This window comes from Haemorhous mexicanus, chromosome 4, assembly GCF_027477595.1.
Source record: "Haemorhous mexicanus isolate bHaeMex1 chromosome 4, bHaeMex1.pri, whole genome shotgun sequence".
NCBI lineage: Eukaryota > Metazoa > Chordata > Aves > Passeriformes > Fringillidae > Haemorhous > Haemorhous mexicanus.
Window position 1 is genome coordinate 53985568 of NC_082344.1, and position 23458 is coordinate 54009025.

Genomic DNA, 23458 nt, shown 5'->3' on the forward strand with positions numbered 1-23458 from the left:
CTGCAAAATTATTTTGTTCAAAATGGTGGTTGAGGGAAGGGAAAAACCTACTGGTGGTTTAGAGGCAATAGCAGTACTATGAGGACTTTTGTATCTGGAAAGCTGAATCAACAGTTTCTAGCTGAAAATTACAAATAAACAACTGGATTACAGAAAAATAGTTACATAAGATACAGTTTTACTGTAAAAAGACTGTTACAGGCATCTACCTACGAGCCATCTGAAGTCAGTCCCAGGTGTTGCCACCATGAGATGTTCCATGCTTACAAAGTAAGCTGCTGACCTGCAACTGAAATATTCACTCTCTGATATTCTTGGTAAGACATCAAGATTCTGACTGGTTTAACTTCCATACTGTGTCACAAATGCAAATTCCTGAAAGCAAGATGAGGCCAAGTGAGGGACATCATGGCACATATTACATAAGAAGCCCAGAAAATCTGTTATTAGACACATGTATGTCGTTTTACAAGTAATTTCAACTTTAATAATGAATGATACAGATCTTGATTTTTTTTTTTTAAAGATCACTATTAAACTGCAGAATCTCTTAAGTTTATTTTAAGCATTTAACAACCATATTGGGGAAAAAAAATCTCCATAGTGTCCATTCCTTCCATCCAACATGCAGAATCTCTCCTCCTCCTAGATGGTTTTAAAATTAAATAAGAATTTTTTTTTTCTGGTTCTACACATAGCATGTGTACAGGTCTAAATCTATCCTTACAAGTTTGTTTAGAAATAAGAGTAGAGTTCATTGTGTTACTGGAACAGGCAAGGAGCATGGATTGCTCACAGGGATATGCAGAGGGTGAGGGATGGCTTTGTATAGGACAGCTGGCTCAGATTTAAATGCTGCAAGAAATTTTCACTGATTCAGTGAAGCAAGGATATTCATCAGAACAAGAGCCAGCTGTCTACACTGCTGGGGTAATATCATTCACATCCTTTCTTAAAAAGGTACTGCTGATCCAGTGACCCTGACTGGTGTGGGTGAAGACAAAATAGAGATGTTATAACATTTTCTCTGGATGGATCTAAGTCCAGAGCTGTATGTCAAATTGGTTAAGTCCCACACCATAGTGGTGATGCTCCTGGCAACACTCTTCCCAAGTGTCTGAAATGGTTGCCTAGAGGAAAATTTCTGGGCCACAGATACCTTTGTCTTTCTGTATTGCTGTGCTGTCTCTTTCATTTTCCAAAGGTCTAGATACAAATCAGGTTTATTGTTAGAAGTATGTCTGTGCCTCCTTTTATCCTCTACTCGGATTACAAGACAGTTTGTAGATGCTTTACAGTTATTTTATCTTTGCTAGCAAAAGGGAGCAGCTTAGAAGCCCACAGCTGTTTCCAAAGACAGGCAGCTACTCTTTGTCCAGTCACTATTCAGCTGACTAATGGTAACATCTATAAAAATGTTACTTTGACAGTAGCAGCTCTCTTCAACTAAGAATTATTTATGTTAGAAAATTGATAAAAAGCAGTTATGAACCATGGCATAGTCTGATGTGACATTATGATGACGATTCAGTGGTTTTTGCATGAGAATATTTGATCTATTTTTCATAGTTAGTATTTCAATGCACACTTAAGAAGAAACCAAGAGAACACACACTAGAAAGCCTATGCATAGACTTTATTGTACTTGGCTAGTTTCCTGTATGAAAGTTCACATCTAGTTTTAGAAATACCAGGCTTATTTTACATGCATCTGTCTTAAGTGGAAACTCAAAAAAATGGTATCTAGCACTTGTAAAGAAAAGCCACTTTAAAAAATTCAGTCTCACTTTAAAAACATCAATTTGAAACTGATTACCTGGACAGGTTTAGATACAGTGAGGGGCTGGGTATATGATTTAATTTGTCACTTCAGACTGTATAGCAAGAGGCTGTAGGTTTTTGACCTCACTTCCCCCAACAATCTATCAGCCTTAGGCAGCTGATCTCCATTCACTTAAAGTGTGATTACTGGATGAGAAGTTATTATCTAACATGGATATTTCTATATATGTAGCCCATAATATATCTTTCCCAAGGCCAAATTATCCTTGCATAAATATATACTGTAATTTAAGACTATTGATTAATATACAGGAACATTTACCTTCTTTACAAAGGGAGGGCAGAGTCTGAAGGTTCATACAGCCAAGTTGGCTTGACCATTTTTGACCAGGGTGATGGAAATATCCAACCATTTGGACCCTGTGCTCCAGTCTGGCCATGAAAGCAGTGTTAAGTTGACACCCTGCGTTTGTTTCTTTACAACGGTGTTATCAGTGAAGGCAAAGTGATTGTTGGGGGCTTCTGTACAACCCTGTTCTGCTCTGTGCATGCCTTTTGAGCATGAGTGTCTGTCTCTCATACACCTTGCCCAGAGGTGACAGATGAGATGTTGTCTTCTGCACTTTCAGTGGTGCTGTGTGTCAATCGGGGTTCACAGATTTCTTCAGCTCAACCCGGCTGTCTGTTTGGGGCACGTTCTTTTGCTGTGTGTTACTGGCTGCTTTAGAGGTGGATGCATCACTGGCTGCTTTTGTTTGGTGCGCATTCTTTTGTTCTGTGTTACTGGCTGCTTTTTTGCCTTGCACAGTCTTCTGTGGTGTGTCACTGCCTGCTTTTCTCCCTTGCACAGTCTTTTGCGGTGTGTCGCTGCCTGCTTTTGTGGGGCGCGCGTGTTTTTCTTGTGTCTTACTGGTTGGGCTTTTTGGGCATATGGGGCACACATGCTGTTCTTCTATCTTACTGGCTGCTTTAGACACAGGAACTTCAGCCTTAACATGAGCTGCAGTTTGGCGGTGAGGTTTTGCAGCTTTTGGCTTTCGTTTACGTTGTTTTCCTTTCGGCTTTTTCACCTCTTCTTTTGGTTTTTCTTCTACAATGCCATCTAGTAGAGCTTGTGCTGCAGCAGAAGCCAAGATGTCTTTAGCAGACACTTTTTTCTGAAAATTTCACAGGAAACAACAATGAATCTAAGCCACAATACAGAGCTTCTCAGAATTTATTCCATGACAAAAAGAGCAGAATCTAGCAGAAGGACTTAAGTCACATGTGAAAAATGCTAACCAAACTATTTATTCACAAAATTAGGAACTTGACTTGTGTAAAGAGGTAGTGGAGCATTTGTTCTTCAGAGGCTTGCTTCTCTACTGACCCAAAGAAGGGAAGCTCAGTTCTGGGCTCTGTAATGTGTGTCTGTCTTGGCAACCAGCTGTTTAACCCCAGCCGGTAGCCAAGCCCCATGCAGCCGCTTGCTCAGTGCCCCACCAAAAGTATCAGAGAAGGAAATGGAAGAGTAAAGCTTGGCAACTCCTGGGTTAAGATAAAGACTGTGGTTCCCTGGGAAGACCACTGCCATTACTTCAAAAGTCCTCCCTTCCTCCTCCTTCCCCCACTTTATACAGTGAGCATGGTCTCACATGGTCTGGGATATCCCTTTGGTGAGCTTTGGTCACCTGTCCTGGCTGTGTCTCCTCCCAGCCTTCCACACACCCCCAGTTCCCTCACCAGTGTGGCAGTATGAAAAGCACAAAAGGCCTTGGCTCTGTGTAAGCCCTGCTCAGCAATAACAAAACCATTTCTAGGTCATCAACCTGTGTTCAGCACAAATCCAAAACACAGCTCCACACCAGTCACTGTGAGGAAAAGGAACTCCACCCCAGCCAAAACCAACATATTCCCACACTGACCTGCTCTATAATGTGCCTGTAAAAACAAAATATCCATTGTGTGCGTGTTTGTATCAGAAATACTTACTAAAATACAGAAATTTCAGTATTTAACACAAATAATTTTCACAGTAATCAAAGTTCTGTTTCATTTCAGAAATTAAACACAAATAATTTTCACAGTAATCAAAGCTCTTGCTCATAATACATAAGTAAGGAACTCTCAAACTGGGAACCAGGTCAACATCCAAGTATATAAAGAGAAATGATGGAGGAGAAACTATTCACAACTAGCTAAGAAGAACGTTTCTGTAAACAAGGTATTTCAGTTAAAATTGTAAATACATGTTTTCTACTTTGTGGAAAACGTTCATTTGCTGAATCACATAAAAACTGACCATTGGAGGAATTGCTTCTTTGTATTAGAATTTGACCCAAAAAAATTACTTGAATTAACTACCTGCAACAAAAGTGTTTGTTTCTCTGGAGAGAGACAATATGGTAGAGAGATGCACATAGCATGATTAACTAAAACTCAGACCAAGTTTAAAATATTTAATATTGTAAAGAAAGAGGTCAGTAATAGGTAACTTGAAAGGCTTTTCATATGTAATTCTCTTACTCTTAATAAAAATCTAACTTCCCCCAAGAGGCAAGCTTCTTTCAAGCACTCTAATTGCAGTATGACAGAAAATGGTACAAATAACCAAGATCTCCTATCTTTAATTTGCAATGAAATTGGGATTAGTTCTTCCCCACAGCCCTTCCACTTTTGATGGAAAAAAGTGTGTTTTTCTTAGAGACAAGAGGACAATGTTGATGCTCAGAGATGCAAACTAGCCCTTTAAGGCCTTTCCTCAGGAATCATGCCAAGACTTTTCCGTTTACTCAGCAAAAGTCCCCTGCCTTTCAAGCTAGATTTGCATATGCCTTAGTTTGGGAAGGAAACATTCATACCTATTTTATTCAAATTGTAATAGTGTCACCCATAGGGATTAAGATTTCGGTTGCTTGGATACTGAAAATCTTGGTGACACATATAATAAATACATTTACTAGATACCATTTATCCTGAGTCTAATCAAGCTGTGGATTTCATTCCAGAGTGTGATAACAGCAATGCATTTCCTCTAGATCTTGCTGGCACTAACTTGGATCAAGGGTCTGTTCTGATCACGAGCTCCAGAACAGGCACAGCTTTTAAACTTGTGCTCACCATAAAATTCCAGAAGTGGCACATTTCAGTTACTCACCTGTCTTTTGGTCTTAAGACAACTAAAGAGCAGCCAGGATTTTTATTTCACATGTCCATTTTGTTATTCTTCTGTGCAAAGTTGCAGTACTCATCTCTGAAGTGATTTTAAATGGTTATTTTCATAGCTTACCTCTCTCTCTAGAATAGCTAGGAAACAACCACTGGAAATTTCTGATGGCTCCATTTTGAAAAACATTTCAGTGGAAGACTCTGAATCAGAGCAAGTAGAAAAAATAGAAGGAATAAGCCTGTGAAAAAGAAATGGAAGACCAGAAAATAATATTTAAGAATATAAAAGGAAATAAACAAGGATACATTAAAAGTAATTTTCAAATTATGTCTTTCAGTAACATAGCTTTATCATTATTTTAAAGAAATGCAATTCAAGAAAGGCATGAGAATTCATCTTTCTAGAATTAAGTGGGTTTTTTCCACTTTTTTCAGTAATTTCTTTTTTTTTTTCCAATTATCAAGTATATTAATCACCAGATAATAAATACATAATATGACAATGAAAAACTATATTCTTTCTCAGGTGTGCAATTATTGAGTTAACAAGTTGTACCTGAAGTTGGGGAATGGTCTAAAAACACTAAGGAGCTTGCAGAAATTGTAGAGGTGTTGACTTTGAGTTACAATAACAATAGCAATAATAATAATAAATATCATAATAAATACCTATCTAAGCTAAAAATCTTAGGCTAGGAAAATTTGCTATTTGTTCTAATTGAGGGCTTTTTCTCCAATTTTACAGTCTTGCAAGAAGTAGCCTCTTCTGTTCTCCTTGAATTCCAGAAATGCCTGGCTGTTATAAAGCAGTCTCAAGGACTTGGCTCATAAGGCCAGCAAACTACAGTAAGCTGTCTCAGTACAGAAGAACACTATCAAAATGTCCTTTTGTAATTATAATTCCCTCCTCTTCACTGAGGACTGTAAGACAGAGTCCTACTCCTTAGTACTCCACTAACTCTCTTGTGACAGAGCTTTATTCAAAGACGGTTACAGAGAAATGTATTCAATATTTGAAAGCAATATCCTGATTTGGCTGGCTAGTTCACTTTTAATGGGAAGTCTGCAAAACTGTTTCCAAGTTCTCACCACAATCTGGATTTTTTTCTATGTTCCTTGGAACTTGATAAAACAGGCTACAAGGCTCAAATCCTCCTCACATTACTAAATAAAGCTCTTATGTCTTATGACACGGATTTTTGATTTTACATAAGCTTATTCAATGGAAAAAAAAAACAGTGGTAATCTTTTATTGACGTATACAAGTTACTGTTCACCAGGAATCTCTTCAATGACCCTGAAAAATGATGTTAGAAATTAATTCAAATTTGATAGACCAAAGCAAAATGCACGAGTGGTTTAGACTACTCTATACACACCTGTTTGCCATGTGTACCCTTGCTTTAGGTAAAGCTGCTGCTGTAAACTGTCATATCCTGAAGGTAAGTTCAGCCCAACCAGTGTGGACATGTTTTACATCACCCTTAGAACTGCACAGCCCTGAAACCAGTTTGGGCTGTGTGACCCCAAACTCCAATAGAGCCTTATTTTGTCTGGCATCACTTCACTACTGCAGAGTAATTCCAAAAAGATAAAATGCACGTAAGCAAAAATTTTTAAAGAGTTTCATGAAAGCCTGCAATTTTCTTGGAAAAGGGAATTATTATTCAGTAGATCTTTGATGATCATACAACATGTTTTATTATGACTTGTCTCTCAAAGATACTGTGAATGTGGGGGTTATTAACTCTGCAACAGCTTTTCATTCTATACTGCACTGTTTTAGTCAAGTAAGTTCTCTAATTAATTCTAAGAAATATGTAAAAAGAATTTTTGTAAGTAGTACATGCATCTTAAATGGCTTGAGCTTTCATCTTAAGCATAATCACTCTGTATATTTTATTTATGGCAATATATTACTGCTCTGTTTGTGCTGATTACCAGCAGCTTTATTGCAGCAAGGACTATGATGAAACATCCAAGATACTGCATGACAGGGAAGGAGGAACTGAATCTAAAGTTGTCATTTATGAAACTCAATCGTCAGTCAGAAATTTGCTCAGGTCTGAAAAAATCCTAATGTAATTTTATGGTTTTTTTCTTACCAGCCAAGATTGCCTTTTTGAATATGTAATATGATTTGGTGTTTTGACAACATTCATGATGCTTCAGCACAACAGTGAACAGATTTTGGCTAAGCTTTGTGGGGAGGGAGGTGTTTTACACAAGGGGGATTTTTTAAAAAATAATTAAAGCTCCAGGAACTTTTTTTAAAAAATAATTTCTATGTTATGAATTTACATATTATTTATATTCAATAATTTAGAGACCATTACATTCCAAGGTTCCCCAAGTTCTCCCCATAGAGTAATAGCTGCACAGACGTCAAGACAGACTCCAGAAAATTTCAAATTCCAAAGGAAAACACAAGCAAGAGGCTATAAATGCTTTTGGTCTAGCACACCATCATTGACAAGACATACCCTGATTTCATCCCACTTACTGTAAAAAAAATCAAGCAGACTGCTATTTTCTATTAGTAAATTTGAAAAACATATGCACTTTTTTGCCCTGTGTCTTCTTAATAACAACTTTTAAACCTTCTTTGGACTGGCCACAGTTAATATTTACTCTTTTAATTGTGCAAAATTTAGTTACACTGAATATTTGAGCCACAGTACCTTTCCCTTTGATGGCCAGACTATTAACTAAGGTAATATAAAATCTAAAAATATAGTAAAAAGCACAGTATCTTCTGTGCTTTTTACAACATAAACTCTTTTAAACCTGCATCCAGTAATCCACTGTTGTATCTATGTGCAAGTGAGTGCCAACTGTTTGCACTTATGTGACTGAAAGGAAAATACAGAAAATACCCATGAGTCTTTTAACAATTCCTCTGGCTGACAGGGTGATAGCTAACAGGTTATAACTACATATGAAGTATACAGCATACATACTTTTTCCATATAAGTTTGTATTTTCTGTGATTGCACAGGATGATCTCTTACTGTAACCTGTCCTTCCCAGAAGTCATTTATCTGAATACAGCAATGAGCAATCCTACAGCAAAGGGTTCTTATTCTTCTGTATGATTCTTACAATTTAAGATTTAATTTCTTTTTCCTTTGAAATTGATCATTCTACATCAAGCAGAGAGCATGCTAGCAAGTTAGTTTCATTCTCTGAACACTAATACAATAATAGCAATAGCTCTATCTGAAGAATGTTATTTCCAACCAGTGATGCTTTCCTCCCAGCTTAATTTCAGATGAACAAAAATAGTAGATGAGAAAGTCAACAGAACACTGCTAAGTAATCTCATAAACAGAAAGAATGGCATGACAGGCAGCAAAAGCTATTTTAATTTCATGCAAGATACATATCAGTCTAGGATAAGAATTATGCTACAATTCAAAGTCATACTTTAATTTTTCCACGGATAAAGCCACTCATTCTGTACCTATATGGTCGTTTTTTATCTCCCTCCACTCCAGACTCCAGTGCTTTTTTCACTACAAGTTCATTTTCTTCTGGGTAAACTGAGCAAGTGCAGTAAACAATAGCTTGTACTTTTTTAACTGCAAAATAAAACACAACTTTTTTACTCTTCAGATTCTTCATACTGACAGTGGTTTGGTAAGGATTAAAAGCATCATAAAAATTATGTCACTTTTACCTCCTGATCTCTACTGTTTTTAAATAATTAAAATATTTTCAAATATTTGCAGATTTCAGCACAAAGTCAAAGGTGTCTCCAATCTTTTCACACAGCTACCAAAGGAGAGAGGAAAAAAGTGGCAGCATGCAGATGGAGGGAGACTACATTTGCAGAATTTCTAAAGCAGAGTATAACTAAGCCATAAGCCAATTCTCTACAAAATACTGAAGAGTATTATATTAATGTTTGGTGGACACTAGGACACAGAAACACCTTCAGACTGGAGGAAATAATTGTTCAGGGGGTCTGGTTACATGCTTATTCATAATTAATAGTGTAATTTGTGCATTTTTAACTATATTAAAACTGGTGATAATACAATGGAATTGATAGCACAAAGTCTTCCCAGAAATTGAGAAACTAGCACACTTACATTTCAGTGCATGAAGCAACTCATTAAGCTGCCTCTCAGCAAGAATCCTGAGTTTATCTTCAGACACAAATCCCTGGAAAAGGTCTCGTAGCAATTCTGCATCTAAAAGCAGAGAGTAGTAAATTTAGTCTTGCAATTTGTATTTGTGTCTAAAAATTCAGTTGTTTGCAGAAGCAGATGTGGTTATTACTGGCACAGTGGCAAGGTAGGTTTTACAAATTAGAATACCAAGGAGTGCCTGATTTATTTGCTTTACTTCTTTACCTGTGATTACTGGTGTCTCTTACTTGCTTCTAGTTAATGAAAATTGTACAGTGAAAGGATTTATACAAACAGTCAATAAAGGAATATAATCAAACAGAAAATTATATACATGATGGTATCTTCAAATAAATTTTCTGCCTATATCTATTTACTTTTAAAATAGCTATACACACTCTGGTCCCCAGAATCACCCTCAAACTTTCATACTATCAATCTGAAGCAGTCACAGAATTATGCAAGTTAATCTATACATTTTATAGTCAGTAAAATAAGAAAGGTTTCTTTAATAAAATTATACAATTTACGGAAGTACCTGCACTGTCTAGACCATAATACTTGGATCTATTTCTACCTGAAAGCAGGAGCTAGATATTGTATCAAAATGTACCTGTGTGTTCACTTAAAATAAGCTCCATTGGATTGCCAGCACCCAGTTCAGAGCATTGTGGTAGCAGCAAAATAACTTTTGCCTGTTCAAGTCTTGGGTCTGTTGGCTGAAGCTCAATAAAGTCTTCATGCAACAACCAAATATCTGAAAAACAGGGAAAACTCAACACTTACAGACTGCAAGCAAACCTGCCTACAGGAGACAGAGGTGAAGAGACTGTGGTGTTACACAGAATTCAAAAGAGCTGGAGCCTGCTAGATTCAGATTCTCCACAGCATGGCCTATGGATTTCAAACTGACTGAAAGGCTGCATCTTCCACTGAAAAGACATTTAATGTGCTGCATTCTGTCCTGAGAGTGTCCTCCAGGTAAACTGGACAGCTGCGTGTGTTTTGGATTAACACTCTCAAACAGCTGGAAATCAGACTGAAAGCAACAGCCAAAACACCAGCAGTTCTCCACTACCAGCTACACCAACTGCTACGTAGTAGCTACTTCTACAGAAAAAATCACCAATATTTCAGGAGCTTGCACCTATGATATGGTTAGATTGTAATTAACTTGACTGTAGCTGAATAGCTATCAGCTCACCGTGTGACAAAAACGTTGTTACTGCCGTCCCCAAGCCCCCAGAGAAGGGATCTCTGAGTTCTGATAGAATTAGTCCATATTTACAGATATCACAAACTGTATTACAATACTTCTTCAATACCAACTGTTTTAGCACCTACTTGTACATCCCATGTGACTGAAACTGTTCATCAGTTCTTCTTCTTTTGCCGAAGTTTTCACACCACAAACAAAAATTCTGGACATGCTGTCATTTGTCAGCACTGACATATGGGCAATGGTCAGATGGGAACCTATGTGAGCCATTATAATGTCCCCACCTTCACTCAACAGCGCGTGTGCAGAGTGTACAGCGAGGCTGCGAGACTTATCCTACAACACAATGACACAAAAATTAAGTATGATCAGCTGTCTTGGTTGCCATGAATGCCAACCTTCTTTTCCAAATTAGGAAAGTCTTCCATTGTTTTCATAGGAAAGGAAAAAGAGAAGAGGAAAAAAACTAATCAGGGATATCTGCCAATACAAAATTAAATAAATTACAAAACCAAGCAGACACTCAATAAATTTAAATAACTTAATTCTTAATAATACCAGAAAAAAGCATAGTATCTATTGGTGAAAATAAAGTACACATCATCCTCGTAAGGAGGAACTCCTACGAACAGCTTGTTCTAGAAAAGACAAACATTGGCCACAATTCAGGCAAAATTCATCCTCTGAGGGAGCTTAACAGAGAAATGCAAAACTATTCACATAGCTCTTGATAATATTTACAGGAGAAATATTGCCCTTGTAGATCAAAGATCAAGATATTGCTGAAATTTGACCAACAGAGAGGCAGATTGGAATGCAGAAAGCACAAGAGACAGCTCCACAAGAGTAAATGCTCTTGTACCACTGGTGATTGAGAGAAAATTTTATCAAATTATTTAAAAAGGCAAGAAGTAAAGATACTGACCACAGATACCAGGTCTTGCACCAAATTTGACAAGCTTATGAATAATGGAAAGGGAAAAAGAAAGTGCTAAGCCTTTAAATTCAGATCACTGTCTATGTACACACACCATTCAAGCAACACCCCACACCACCACAGAGATGGAAGTTTTGATGGTTTTATTTACTCATTTTGAATACTTTTAAGTTGTTACACTCAGAATTTGCTCCCATTACCTATAGGGCTGTCATCTATAGTTCTTTTCTGTAAGTATTGTATTTAAAATCTACAAACTGAAATGAATACTGAGTCACTTTTTAAGTTGAGCAATAAATTTTGAGGCTAAAGTTTTCAGACATCTAGTGAAAATGCGGGTTGAAATGTTTCTGCTAGCATTTCAGATAATTCATGGTTGTGTTGTTGCATGGTTACTGCAAACCTCTACTCTAGAACAGAAACCTCCCACAAAACTTCAGTGGGGAGTCTAACAATGGCAAGTCAGGAAAAAGACCATTGGGGGTTATGGAGACCAAGGAACCACACCACAAAATACAAAGAACTGTGATCATTCCATCACAAACATGCATTTGAAGAGGAAGAAATATTACAATAGCACACCACTATCTACTAACTGAGGAAAAGCCTATGGAGTTCTATCAAAACTTTCTTCACATCTTCAGAAGTGAGACTGCCTCTTTTGACCATTTTTTATATTTAGTTCAACAGCTCTAAGATTAAATTTAAAGCATTCTACTAACTTAATTGCAGCTATCAATTAAACATTGACATTTGTATGCTAAATTTAGTAACTGGATCAGTTTGTAACCTAATTATTACAAATGTCCAAAACCTTATGAGAGTTTGTCGCTGCCTGACTGATTTAATAGAACAGTCACACAATACACAACCTTTTTCTAAAGCAAAGCAATTATTGCAATTTGCAGATCATCTGACTCAAGGCTGAACATCAACTCACCTGCAGTAACAGTTTGCAATCTGCAAAAATATCTAAATTAAGCAGTTCTTCTCTAAGACAGGAAGGAAAAACCAATACATCATGGCAATGTTGGTCCACAGCATACGTGTAATGGTCAAAGTCTGACACAGATTCAACCTTTGTGAATCCCTTCATCTCCAAATCTCTGATAACATCTTCAAGGCTGTTAACATACAACTCTGACCATTAAATATACAACAGTTACTTAAGCAACATGGTTTACATTGATTTTAAGAATTTTTTAGTTCTGTTGTTGTGTGTGTGTATATATATGCATACATATATAGGTATAAAATGCATACTGTCTAATGCAGGAGGGAAACTTACTCTCCTTTAGGCATACAAGTTCTTGTTTGAAACAGTTAAGTTAATAAATCTGATATAATTAATTAAAAAAGAGGTATGTGTCTCCAGAGGATGATTCAAAGCATCAAAACAGAAATGTCCATGAGCTTAGGAGACGCTGTAGTAAATTTACTGCTGGAATGCTTTAGTTCTTTCAATTGCTTTCAATCTAGCCCAACTCACCAATAATTTTAATGGCTGACGCTGAAAGAATCCTTGTGTAAATGCAATGAAGGTATAACTGCTGAGGTTAGCAATTCAAATATCATAAAGATTTAAAGATATATATAGCAAGAGATGTTTGTTGAAATGCTATTTCAAACAGTGCCGTAAGTTTATACAGTAAATTAAACATGGGATGAAAGGAGAAGCTTTTATTTATTTCCTATTTAAGGTCTCTAAACTCACACCCCAAAGTAAGGTACATTATCTTGAAGAGCCTATAACCTAAGCACTGAACATTGATCCAAGTCAAGAGTAGTAAAATAAAATTCTTGAAAACGTTATAAAATGGATTTCTTGTCCAACAAAACAGATAACAAGATAATCTGGTATGGTTCATGTATCAGTACAGAACTGGGAACAGCAGCGTTACATACATAGTATCCTACAGAATACAAGGATTTTAAAATGCGCATTTTAATTTCAAGTTTACATTATCCTAACAGAATAAACAGCAGGTTTAAGTATTGTGTTTTAACACCCTTTGCCAAGATTATGGTTTAGACTAATACACCTGCTTTTAAAGACATTTTCTCTTATTTTTTGTCACCAAGTTACCTCACCCATATTTTTTTCCTAACTTTGTTTCTTCATTTATTTGGCAAAAGACCCACATAGGCAATAGAATAGTAAGAAGAATAGTTTCAAAACAGTGTATAAATACCACCACTGCAATATATAAAAACTATCAAAAACTATAACACAATGGCACTGCACTAAGCAGAATTTTCCTGTAAGAATTTTTAATTACTGCTAAAAATATAACCTGGAAATTCTAAAACAAGTATGTAGCAAACTATTGCAAAAACATCAATATCAGATGATATTTTAAAGATCTTACCTGATTTTCAATGTGTTTATCCAAAAACAGATAGGTAAAGCAGAAGTCCTTTGTTCCTGCTTCGATATGGTTTCTGGTACAAAGTACTCAATTGAAAGAGCATCGTATTTGATGCGACATCGTGCTAGTGCTGCTGCCAGTTTGGTCTTATACCTATAAAAACAGTCACAAGTTTAGTGGGTTTTATAAATGTTTTCATCAGCTATTAGCATGCAACATTTCTGTTAGAAAACCATCTTGCTCAGAAAACAAATCCAAAAGGGACACCTTCTTCTGCAAGCTGCAACAGAAAATACAGTTACAGAACATTTTCTACCCCAGACAACAGCAGATGCAAGGTGGTAGTCAATAGCTAAGATTATTTTATTTAAATCAGGCAGGACTGGAATTATAGCAGGGGACTCTCAAATACAAATACATCCATATTCTCAGACAGCTAAAAAAAATTTCAGTATGCTTTGGAACTGCAATGTGTGGAATACAACCATCAGATTCATTTGCATGTTTGAAAAAATAAATACAAACATGTGCAGAATGAGCATTTGATGAAAGCTGGCCCCTAAACATGTACAAAAACAATACAAGTATGATGGCAACCAGGAGTCACTTTTATTATTATTACATGAAAATGTCTGAGAAAATACTTCCAGTCTTTTCTTCCCACAAGCTTCATGCATATTCCTGATACATGACAATGCAAAATAAATAAAAATTGTTGGTGAACTACTCACTGCCCTCCAGAAATACCTTGCACATAAGAGATTAATGAACTTTTTGGGCCATTCTAAATCCAGCAGCAACATAGTTTTGTCTAATAATTGCCTTTTGAGTTAAACAAAATGTTGTTTGTAGTTTGATGGAAGAGATAATAAATATTAAAATGTTGGCGTATTCTGGTTTTTGTTTTCATTATTTAAAATAATAAATATTTAACAAAGTTTCATAGTAGAAGTACTGCTAAACGGATAAATGTTATTCCATTCCATGACCTCTTGATTCTATTATGCTTGCATTTATGAATATTTACTGAATATTTCATTTCCTTCCTAAAACTGTGTGAAGGTTTCACTAATGCCAAAATAAGATAAGATGCCTTCAAGATAATCCACAATATAAGGATGGTTTCTTATCTGTATTTTTCATAACTATATAAATATGAACATTTGCCTCTAAACTAGTCTCCCATTAAAAAAAAAAAAATGCCCACAAAATTTTAAGGTGAAAGACATGTTTAATAATTACCTTTAAAAGGCACTGATTATACAAATCTTCATTTTTGCTGATCTGTAGCAACAAAAAATAGCTCTTTGCACATATACCTGTATAAATAATGCCCTATTTCCTGAACTTCTGCTACACGTTCCTCTTCAGCAAAAATCTTTCGTTTTTGAAATTTTCGGTCTTGTAGATCATAAAGCATCACAACAAGCAAGCTGGTTAGCTCATCTGGCTGCAAGAGAAAAGCAACTGGATAGACTAAGTGACCCAAAGCACGCCTTATTTCTAAAAAAAGATCCATATGAAACAGTAGACTCCCATGCAAAAGGCATTAAAAACCCTTAAAAGCTTACTTGCAAGAATATAAAGTAATTACTTGTGGAGAGTTAATAAAACACTTTAAAAAAAATTTTTTTAAACTCAAATACATAACTTACAAGTTTTTTAGATTATCAAAATTAAAAACATTCACCATGCATACAGATAAAATACTGTATCTTAATTTCTAATGTTATCAGAATTGAAACTTTGAAACTATTTTCTCTTCAGAAAGTAGTTTGTTAAATAGCTAAGCTAACAAAAACTTCTTGTCTATCAATTCCTCTCTTGTGGGATTCTTCCATATGTAGCATCCAATGCACTCAGCTATAATAGCTGCTTCTGCTTGTGGGATATATCCTTTCTCTGTCTAAATGTCTAAACCAGGGAGCATCTCCTGCTTAAATACAATAATTTCTGCACTTCAGTTACTATTGTCTGCCTCTTTACATGAAATTCTTAGTTATTATGCCTCCTAAAATTCTCACCTTCTCACAAATATGACCAAAATTAGTTAGAAAACTCAAGTTATTAGGGAGATACCACCAAACACAAGAGGTTAGCATGAAAGTCTTACTTGCTTACAAAAACAAGGCTAAGATAATGGTGTTAAGATCATTTGCCTGCTCACATCAGCCTCCACAAACCATATCAGCTCAAGTTTATCTTGCAATTTTCAAAGGCATCAAAGAAAAAACTGGAAGGAACAGCAGAATATTCTACCAGCTCTAGAAGTTCCTTCCATGTCAAAGCAGGAAAGCATGTTGAGAGAGTAAACTGGACCAGTTTTTGCCAGTACAACATTTGTATACAGTACTGTTTGCCCAGAAAATGAACAATGGGGTAAATGCATTTTTTTGTCCAATGGGATTCGCTCCATGTTTTCCAGCTCCCAAGGATAGGAAGGAAACATTTTTTTCCCCTGCTCACAAGGGGACACAGCTGGAAAGGAAAGCACATGGGCACAGACAATATCACTGAGCAAGTACTGTGCTGCAGTGAAGTTCATGGTTCGCTCTCCCACCTTCTTTCTTTGAAGGCTTTTACTTCCAGCCATCAGTTACAACAGAATCTCACTACAGGCTTTGTAGATGGATGCTTTAGACAATTATGTCTAAAAAGGTCAGCAATACCCAAAAACGTCAGCAGTATTTCAGTCTAAGGCTGTCATGTAGTTCAAAACAAAAAAGGTTGTTTTGAAGAATCTTGTAGAATCCTCAGAAAAGGTACTAATTACATCAACACAGAAAATAAAAATGCTTCACAAAAATGTTCACTTACTATTGAGTAGCATGGGTAAACCTTACTATCTACCAACATCTCTTCAAGAAGATTTTGATCTGTAAAAAGAAGAAAATGTTGACGAGTCATGCCACTCTCTACAATATTCTATGGAAGTAAGTCACTAAATTGTAATTTTAAACATAATGAAAATTGAGGGCAAATTCAATCACCAACAGTAGCAACCCTATGTAATTCATTTACATGAAAAAGAATAGGCTTTAAATGTTTGATTTCACATATTCTAATAACACTTAGCTATACTTAAATATTTGAGGGATATGAGTAGTCTGGTAAATATGTATATTCATCCATAATTAGGATGTGAAAAGAAGCACTGAGATGAGCTCTGCTGGTCAGAGCAGGGTGCTAGTATCACCAAGGTTGTGGGTTCAATCCCCTTATGGGCCTTTCTTGATGATCCTTGTAGGTGCCTTCCAATTCAGAATATTCTGTGAATCTGTTACTCTGTAAAAACCTGAAGCTTAGCAAAAATTTCGCTAGATCTCTGCTGTCAGGCAGACACGGAACATTTGTTTTTCCATGTTTTCTCTGCTGCATCACTTCTGTTAGCAATTCTTGGGTAAGTTTTGTACTTACATTTTAGAGTATTGAAAGCCAGTTGATAAGAGACACGCCTGGAATGCTCATCTTTAAAAGCCAACGTGGGAGATTCCGAGGTATCACCATACCGCAGCAGGATTCTACCCGAGCTCTTTTCAGTACGAAGGCCTTGAAAAATCTTAGCTGCATTTATGTATATGGAGTCAGGATAGCCATTCTTCCCAAACTGAGTCACTGCTGTTTTCTCAACAGATCCCTTTTCATCCGAAATTTTCGTTTCACTCAAGACTGAAGTACCATTTATAACATCCACATGTGAAGACACCAAATTACTTTCAGAATCTGGCATTTTTCCAGTTGCTGACTGTGTAAGTGCAAGTCACAATCCTGCTGCCTCTGCAAAAAAGCAAAGTTTGTATTGAATAATGAAATTTTCTTTCAGTAGAATAAACTTTTCCCTTCCTTTTAAAGTTTTCAATTTTCAGGCTCTAATCTTGCAAATACATATATATGTGTATCATCTATATATCTATACATCTATCATCTTACACATCATAGAGAAGTATTCATAAGAGTTTTCTTTTTCACCAACGCACATGCAAAGACTGGTTACTTGCTTCAAAAAGGCCAGTGCTTTACAATCACTGGTCCTTTATGGAATATACACAGAGATCTGATTCTGTGTAAAATAAGAACCATTACTATTGCAGGCAGAATAGTATCTCTTATTAGGAATGCTCCTTTAATAAAAAAGACACCAAAATTTCAAAGCAGACATGATGTCTTCCAAAGAGCCATCTTGAAAAGAGCTGTAGTGAATTCCAAATGTTTGTCCACTAAACTGCATACCTGTTCTTAAAAGTGGAAAACAGAGATCACCTAAATGTTAATGTATTTAATGTATCACCTAAGCACAATTTTAAATGCAGGAAACCCATTCTGAGAGTCTCTAAGGTATTATCCAACTCTCTCTAAGCCCATGTGCATTTCTTTTATTTTCTACACATCTTACATTAACATATATAAAAATTACCTTCCCCAGAGGAGGAACAGGGCTTCAAGAAAATGAAAAAGTCCCAAAACTAATTGAATGCAAAAATATTCTAAAGTTCCACATAAAACACACCTGAAGTATTGGATTTACCCTACTTGCTCTGGTTGTTACAACATGCATTTATGATAATGCCTGGATATGCAGAAGTCATATTAACTGTTCAGAAGTAGGTTAAGCCAAAAGAAACTTAAACACATGTCGTGGTTAGAGAAGAAGTGAGTTTTTTCAAGATGCTGTAGTTAATCTAATAAGTGCTCAGATTTGAATATTAGCACTTGGTGTGGCCACTGAGGACATGGATACGCTTCTGAGAACACAGGGGAGTTAAAAGCTGAGAACTCTCAGAGAGAAACTCTCTTTTTTGAGTTCAGTCCGTGAAAGAGAGATCAGACCTCTCCTGCCCAGCTCCGAGCTGGGCGGGGGAGGGGAGGCCACGAGGCCTGAGCTGAGGTAGGCCGGGCCTGGGACAGAGAAGGGAAGTTCAGAAACACTTGATCAGCATCCTCTCCTCCTCTGCCCCCAATCACAAAAAACCAGAGTGGCAATGCAGGATGGCAGCACACAGAGTCGGAGGGGCAAGGGAGGGGGACACAAGCTGTTGCTTCTCCATCAGGCAGCCATGAAATGCTCCATGCTGGGCCAGCATTCCACCATTCAAACTCCCTTTCCCAAACACAGGTGACACTCAGCCCATCTCTCCCATTTCCAAGACCGGCACAAGTCAGTGTCTGACCAGCCCAGCATGCTCCACACAACGGCGCAGTGCAGCTTCCTGAATTCTGGCAACTCATCTGGAGGAGGCCACATCTCATTCTCCTTCCTCAGGATTTGCTCTCCGAAACAGAACTGTTAACCCTGCAGAAGCAACCCTTACTGTCACTTTACAGAGGCCAGAGGCCTCAGGCCTCAGACAGTTTCTTCTATCAGGAGTTTTGCTCCAACATCCCTGTTAGATGCAGCAGTGATGGATCCATGGAGCAAACATAAATTTATTTTATGAAGCCATATTGAAACAGAATAAGCAGTGCTATCAAAAGAAAGCCCTATTCTCCACTAGAATGAAGCACCAGATCACCTAAAACAAATTGAAACACTTGTGCCTAGAAAGAAACAAAAAACCATAAATGCTTTCATGATCTTTTACACTATTTTGACCAGCAAACATATATCTCACAGAAACAGGGGCACCATCTCAGAGACCTGAAACTCATATGTCTTCCCCAGGCAAATGTAAATACTCTATTTTAGAATATGCAGCAAGTGAACTATGTCTGTGGTGTAAGGACTTTGAAGATTTGTAGAGTTCCCAAGTACTCTTGGTGACTTCTTTGCCAAAGCCATTTTTGCTGAGCCACAACAGACACTGCTATCAGGATGATTTGATGAATATACTTTCCCAAAATACAAATGTCATCCTAATAAAGATGAGATGGCAGTGTTCCGCCTTGTGCAGACACACTGCATGTTTGCAACACTGTAAATCACAGTCTGGTTTACAGGTTACTGAAGGCTGTGCCAAGCAGAGGACACCAAGCTGGATTAATACAAAGCTCAGCTGGGAGGAAGAGCTTCCCAGATAACGGAGAAAAGATCCTGCCTTTGTTTGTGGATCTCAAGCAGATTACTCAGTTGACAGGGAAAAAAACAAACACTCAAGGTCCCAAGGTTTCCAAAACCAGAATGGCTTGAAGGATATCTCCAGCTTTGACTTAATAAACTTAAGCAGACAGAATTATGACATATATTCATTGCAGAGCATAGTAAGTGATTCACAAACACACATCCCCATACAAATCACTAACTCCTTTGTTTATACACCAGTAAGTGTATTATTCCCATTTCTTCAGTTACCAACTTTTTCAGTAGCCTCTGCAAATAGGGAAAAAGAGATGAGAAAACAGCCCCACAGCACTTGTGCTGTATCAGGTACAGCAGGCAGCCTGACCACCCAGTTCCGATTCGCATTAACAGGGCGAGCATGGATGTGGCTGCTCACACACCAACAAACAGTAAATCCTTGACAGCCGAACATGCACCGTGGTTTTCCTCTCACTAACTCTGTACGGACGCATGACAGCATCTGCTTCCTACCATCCCTGCGACTGACAGTGTGCTTCAAAGCCCCTGCTGTCCCCAGCTCCTGCCAAGCTGGAGGGCAGCAAAGACTAGTGAAAGCCAGGAAAACAAGTCAGCCACCACACCATTCCCCTACTGCGCTTTATTTATGAGGAACAGCTGACTCGACTCACGGGACAGGCAAATAGAAGGACAGCTGCAGGGGAAGCAGCTATTTCTTTGTAAAATCAGGCAAAGCGCTCGTTCAATGAAACACTGCCCAGACAGGCCCTGAAACGCAGCGAGCTCCACAAAGCCACGCGGCCGCGGGCAGCGCCACCGCCCTTCGCCTGGGCAGGGCCCGCGGGCTCGTACCTGGCCGAGCTCCTGCGGCTCCCTCGGGGCGCTACGGGCGGGGCTGCGGGTAGCACCCCCGGGCCCGTGCCGGGCAGGGGTCGCCCCATGCCGGGCAGGGCAGCGGGGCCCCGGCACGGCCCGTCGGCCGCACCCGCCCGGCCCCGCCGCGGCCCACACGCACCCGCGGCACCGCTGCGGGGGGCCGGGGCGCCGCCACACGCCGTGCTCGGGCGGGGGCTCCGCCCGCACAGGCCCCGCCGAGCGCGGCCTGGCAGCTCGGCTCCATCCGCAGGGGCCAGGCCGAACCCCCAGCCCCGCGGCACCCAGCGGGGGCACAGAGCGCCCTGGCAACGGCACGCACGGGGCTGGGGCGGAGAAGCGCTTCCAGAGGTTCCCTGAACCGACCTCCGAGAAAATCCCTTCGCGGGAGAGAGAGCTGCTCCCGCGCTCCCTTTGGAGCTTTGGTTTACAGTTTTGTTGTTTTTTTGGGTTTTTTTTTAAACCCTTTTGTTGAGGGGAAAAAAAGTCCAAACAGCAAATTGTTGTCGCAAACTCCATGAGCACATTTACAGGCAAGTGTTACCGACACTCACGTTCCTAACAGCATCGAAACGCCACCAGTGACAGGACTGGAACTCCCCCAAGTACAGGAATAGCCCCAGATAAGGTGCTGGGGTTTCGCTTGCACTTGAAATTAGCAGCGTAATTGTAATTGCGATCTTGTAATGTTCTAGGTGTCTCAGCCTCTGCTTTTATTCAGAATTTGAAAACATAATTGGGACATGCTTTAAAGTTGTTTCCAGGTTTTGTTTTTTAAAAAGGGGGGGGGGGGGAAGAGGAAAAAATATTCCAATAATCAACAAATCAGCCATAACCTTTGTCAAAAACCAGAAATCTGCTTTTTTCCCCATAAAGTTTGTTCCTGTTACATCAATGCTTTCATGGACAACTTTATTTCTCTTGAATAAGGGGAAAACCGCTGTGATTCTGTTAAAATCTCTGATGACTTTTGGAGTGTCATTTCTCCAACAAGATCCTGCCTAGCACCTCACAACAGCATCTGTCACAGGTACGAGTGCCCTTACACAAGGAAGATAGAAGTACAGACTTCTGCAGCAGGGCTGCACAAAAGCTGGGTAACCAGGACTTTGGTATAGGTTGGCTGCAGGTTTAGTAAAGCTCAGTACAAACCTTCGTAGAGCTGTGGTTTTTTGTGATTGTGAGGTTACAGAGGTTTTGGGAGCAAGCTGCATTGAAGCCCACAAGCTAGTGCTTGTTACTCCTGCTGAAAACTTGGGTGTTAGCCAGATCCCTTTCTGGTATCAATCTTATTAGATATCCAGGCAAACCAAGATGTGACTCTGTGCAGTCACATGCATCAGGACTAGAGAATTTGGGGAGTTAACAGCAGTGCTTAATTTGTTGGTGACACCCCTCTGGTCTGGATCTGCTACGTGCTTCAGCACAGCTGGTGCAACTTTGACAGCAGCAATTAGTTAAAAAGTGAGCCAAATATGCTAGGTAGACTTTGCACATAGCAGTTCAAACAGATCTTGAATCCTTCCTGATAAATAGGTAAAATAACGTGTTTAATAGGTTGTGTGGATCAATAGGGCAGTATGCTAGCTACAGCATAGATAGAAAGGAATTTTTTGTGCTGGTTTTCCAATTTGTCCAAATAGATACGGCAGCTCTTTTAAAAAGCCACAACTGTAAATTGCTGCCCAAAGTCAATTTCATTTATGTGTTCTAATATTTCATCTTCACTTTGAAATAGTTTGTTTTGCTAAAAGTTCTGCTAAGAATTTTCAGTATCTAGAACTATTTGTCTTTTGAAAGAAATAAGCATATATTAGCACCACTATCTCATTTCCATTTCGTCTGTGACATTTTGATCTACTGTCTCCTCATAGGAAGCCCCTGTAAATCTCCTTCATATTTTAAGTTGGACTTTTTAGTCTACATGCTTTTAACTTATTCATGGATGGAGAAAAAAAGAAACAGTGTTCTGTTCCATCTGGGGCCTTTTTTCCCAGAGTTTAGGATGCTCTGGAGCTGAGCAATCTCATTAGGGTTAATTTGATGCAAGCTGAAGTGGCTCACTGGCTTGCAGGCTCAGCACCCTAGGTAGTGCATGAATGAATTGCTGACAAAGTTCAAGTAGAATATTAAGAATGAGAATGAAAGATTAAATCTCACTTCCTTTCAGTGCAACTTGTAGTACTTGAGTGTGTTTGTTAGGCTAAATAATGCCAAATTTGGTAAATTGTTTCATTGAAGGTGAGCAATAGAAAACCATTAGGCTGTTTTATGTAAGATAGTGGTTTAAGCTATATCTAGTACTACTCAAGGACTGGATATGGTAAAATATCCAGTGAGCTTGGTGGCTTGAAGATGACACAGTGCAGTGAATTGATACTTCTGTGGGAGTGAGATATTACTCCTAAGTCACAACTTTCATCTCAGAGTCCACCAGCCTATATTTGAAGCTAGGGATCTTTTTTTCCTGTGTACATAATTTATCTGCTTTTTTTTATCTGACCACTCCCTCTGTATCATAAGGTCTTTCTGACCTCATTTCTAATGGTGTCCCTCATCCTCCGTACTCTGAATACTTTTATGTGTTGGCAAACTATCACATCTCATTGCTCCTCTCCCTTTCCAGATTGTTGCTGAACAAAAAGAAGTCAGTAAATAAATTACTAAAGAACTCCACTGATGACTTCCCTTCACACCTTTCCTTACAATCTTTTTGCCAGTTATTCATCCATACAAGGACATTCTCTCGTACCCTTCTTATTTTGAAATTACAATCTTAGTATAATAAATTATGCAGAGGCAGAAAGATCAAAATCTGCCCTACTGGTCATGCCCACAAACATCTACCTGCTGATATTGTCCATGTTGATTTCTGAAACTCTCAATTTCTCCAAAAAATCAAAAACACATCAAATATTTGATTTTTCTTCTGAAGTGACAGGTGCTGACATGGTATAGTAAAACCTAAGATATCATAGGAGTTTC

At 38.4% G+C, this 23458-nt stretch overlaps 1 protein-coding gene across 1 annotated transcript in view; it reads right to left on the reverse strand.

Annotated features, from left to right (window-relative positions):
* Positions 1 to 115: 115 nt before the first annotated feature.
* NSUN7 (NOP2/Sun RNA methyltransferase family member 7) overlaps positions 116 to 23458 on the reverse strand; it is a 35366-nt gene continuing 12023 nt past the window's right edge. The window contains exons 2-12 of the mRNA XM_059844942.1: positions 17005 to 17364; positions 16405 to 16463; positions 14907 to 15037; positions 13588 to 13740; positions 12159 to 12342; positions 10407 to 10617; positions 9676 to 9819; positions 9024 to 9125; positions 8393 to 8510; positions 5051 to 5168; positions 116 to 2939 (exon numbers count right to left, since the gene is read on the reverse strand). Coding sequence (XP_059700925.1) covers positions 2424 to 2939; positions 5051 to 5168; positions 8393 to 8510; positions 9024 to 9125; positions 9676 to 9819; positions 10407 to 10617; positions 12159 to 12342; positions 13588 to 13740; positions 14907 to 15037; positions 16405 to 16463; positions 17005 to 17317 — 2049 coding nt within the window. The 5' untranslated portion in view covers positions 17318 to 17364 and the 3' untranslated portion in view covers positions 116 to 2423. The remainder of the gene's footprint in view (positions 2940 to 5050; positions 5169 to 8392; positions 8511 to 9023; positions 9126 to 9675; positions 9820 to 10406; positions 10618 to 12158; positions 12343 to 13587; positions 13741 to 14906; positions 15038 to 16404; positions 16464 to 17004; positions 17365 to 23458) is intronic.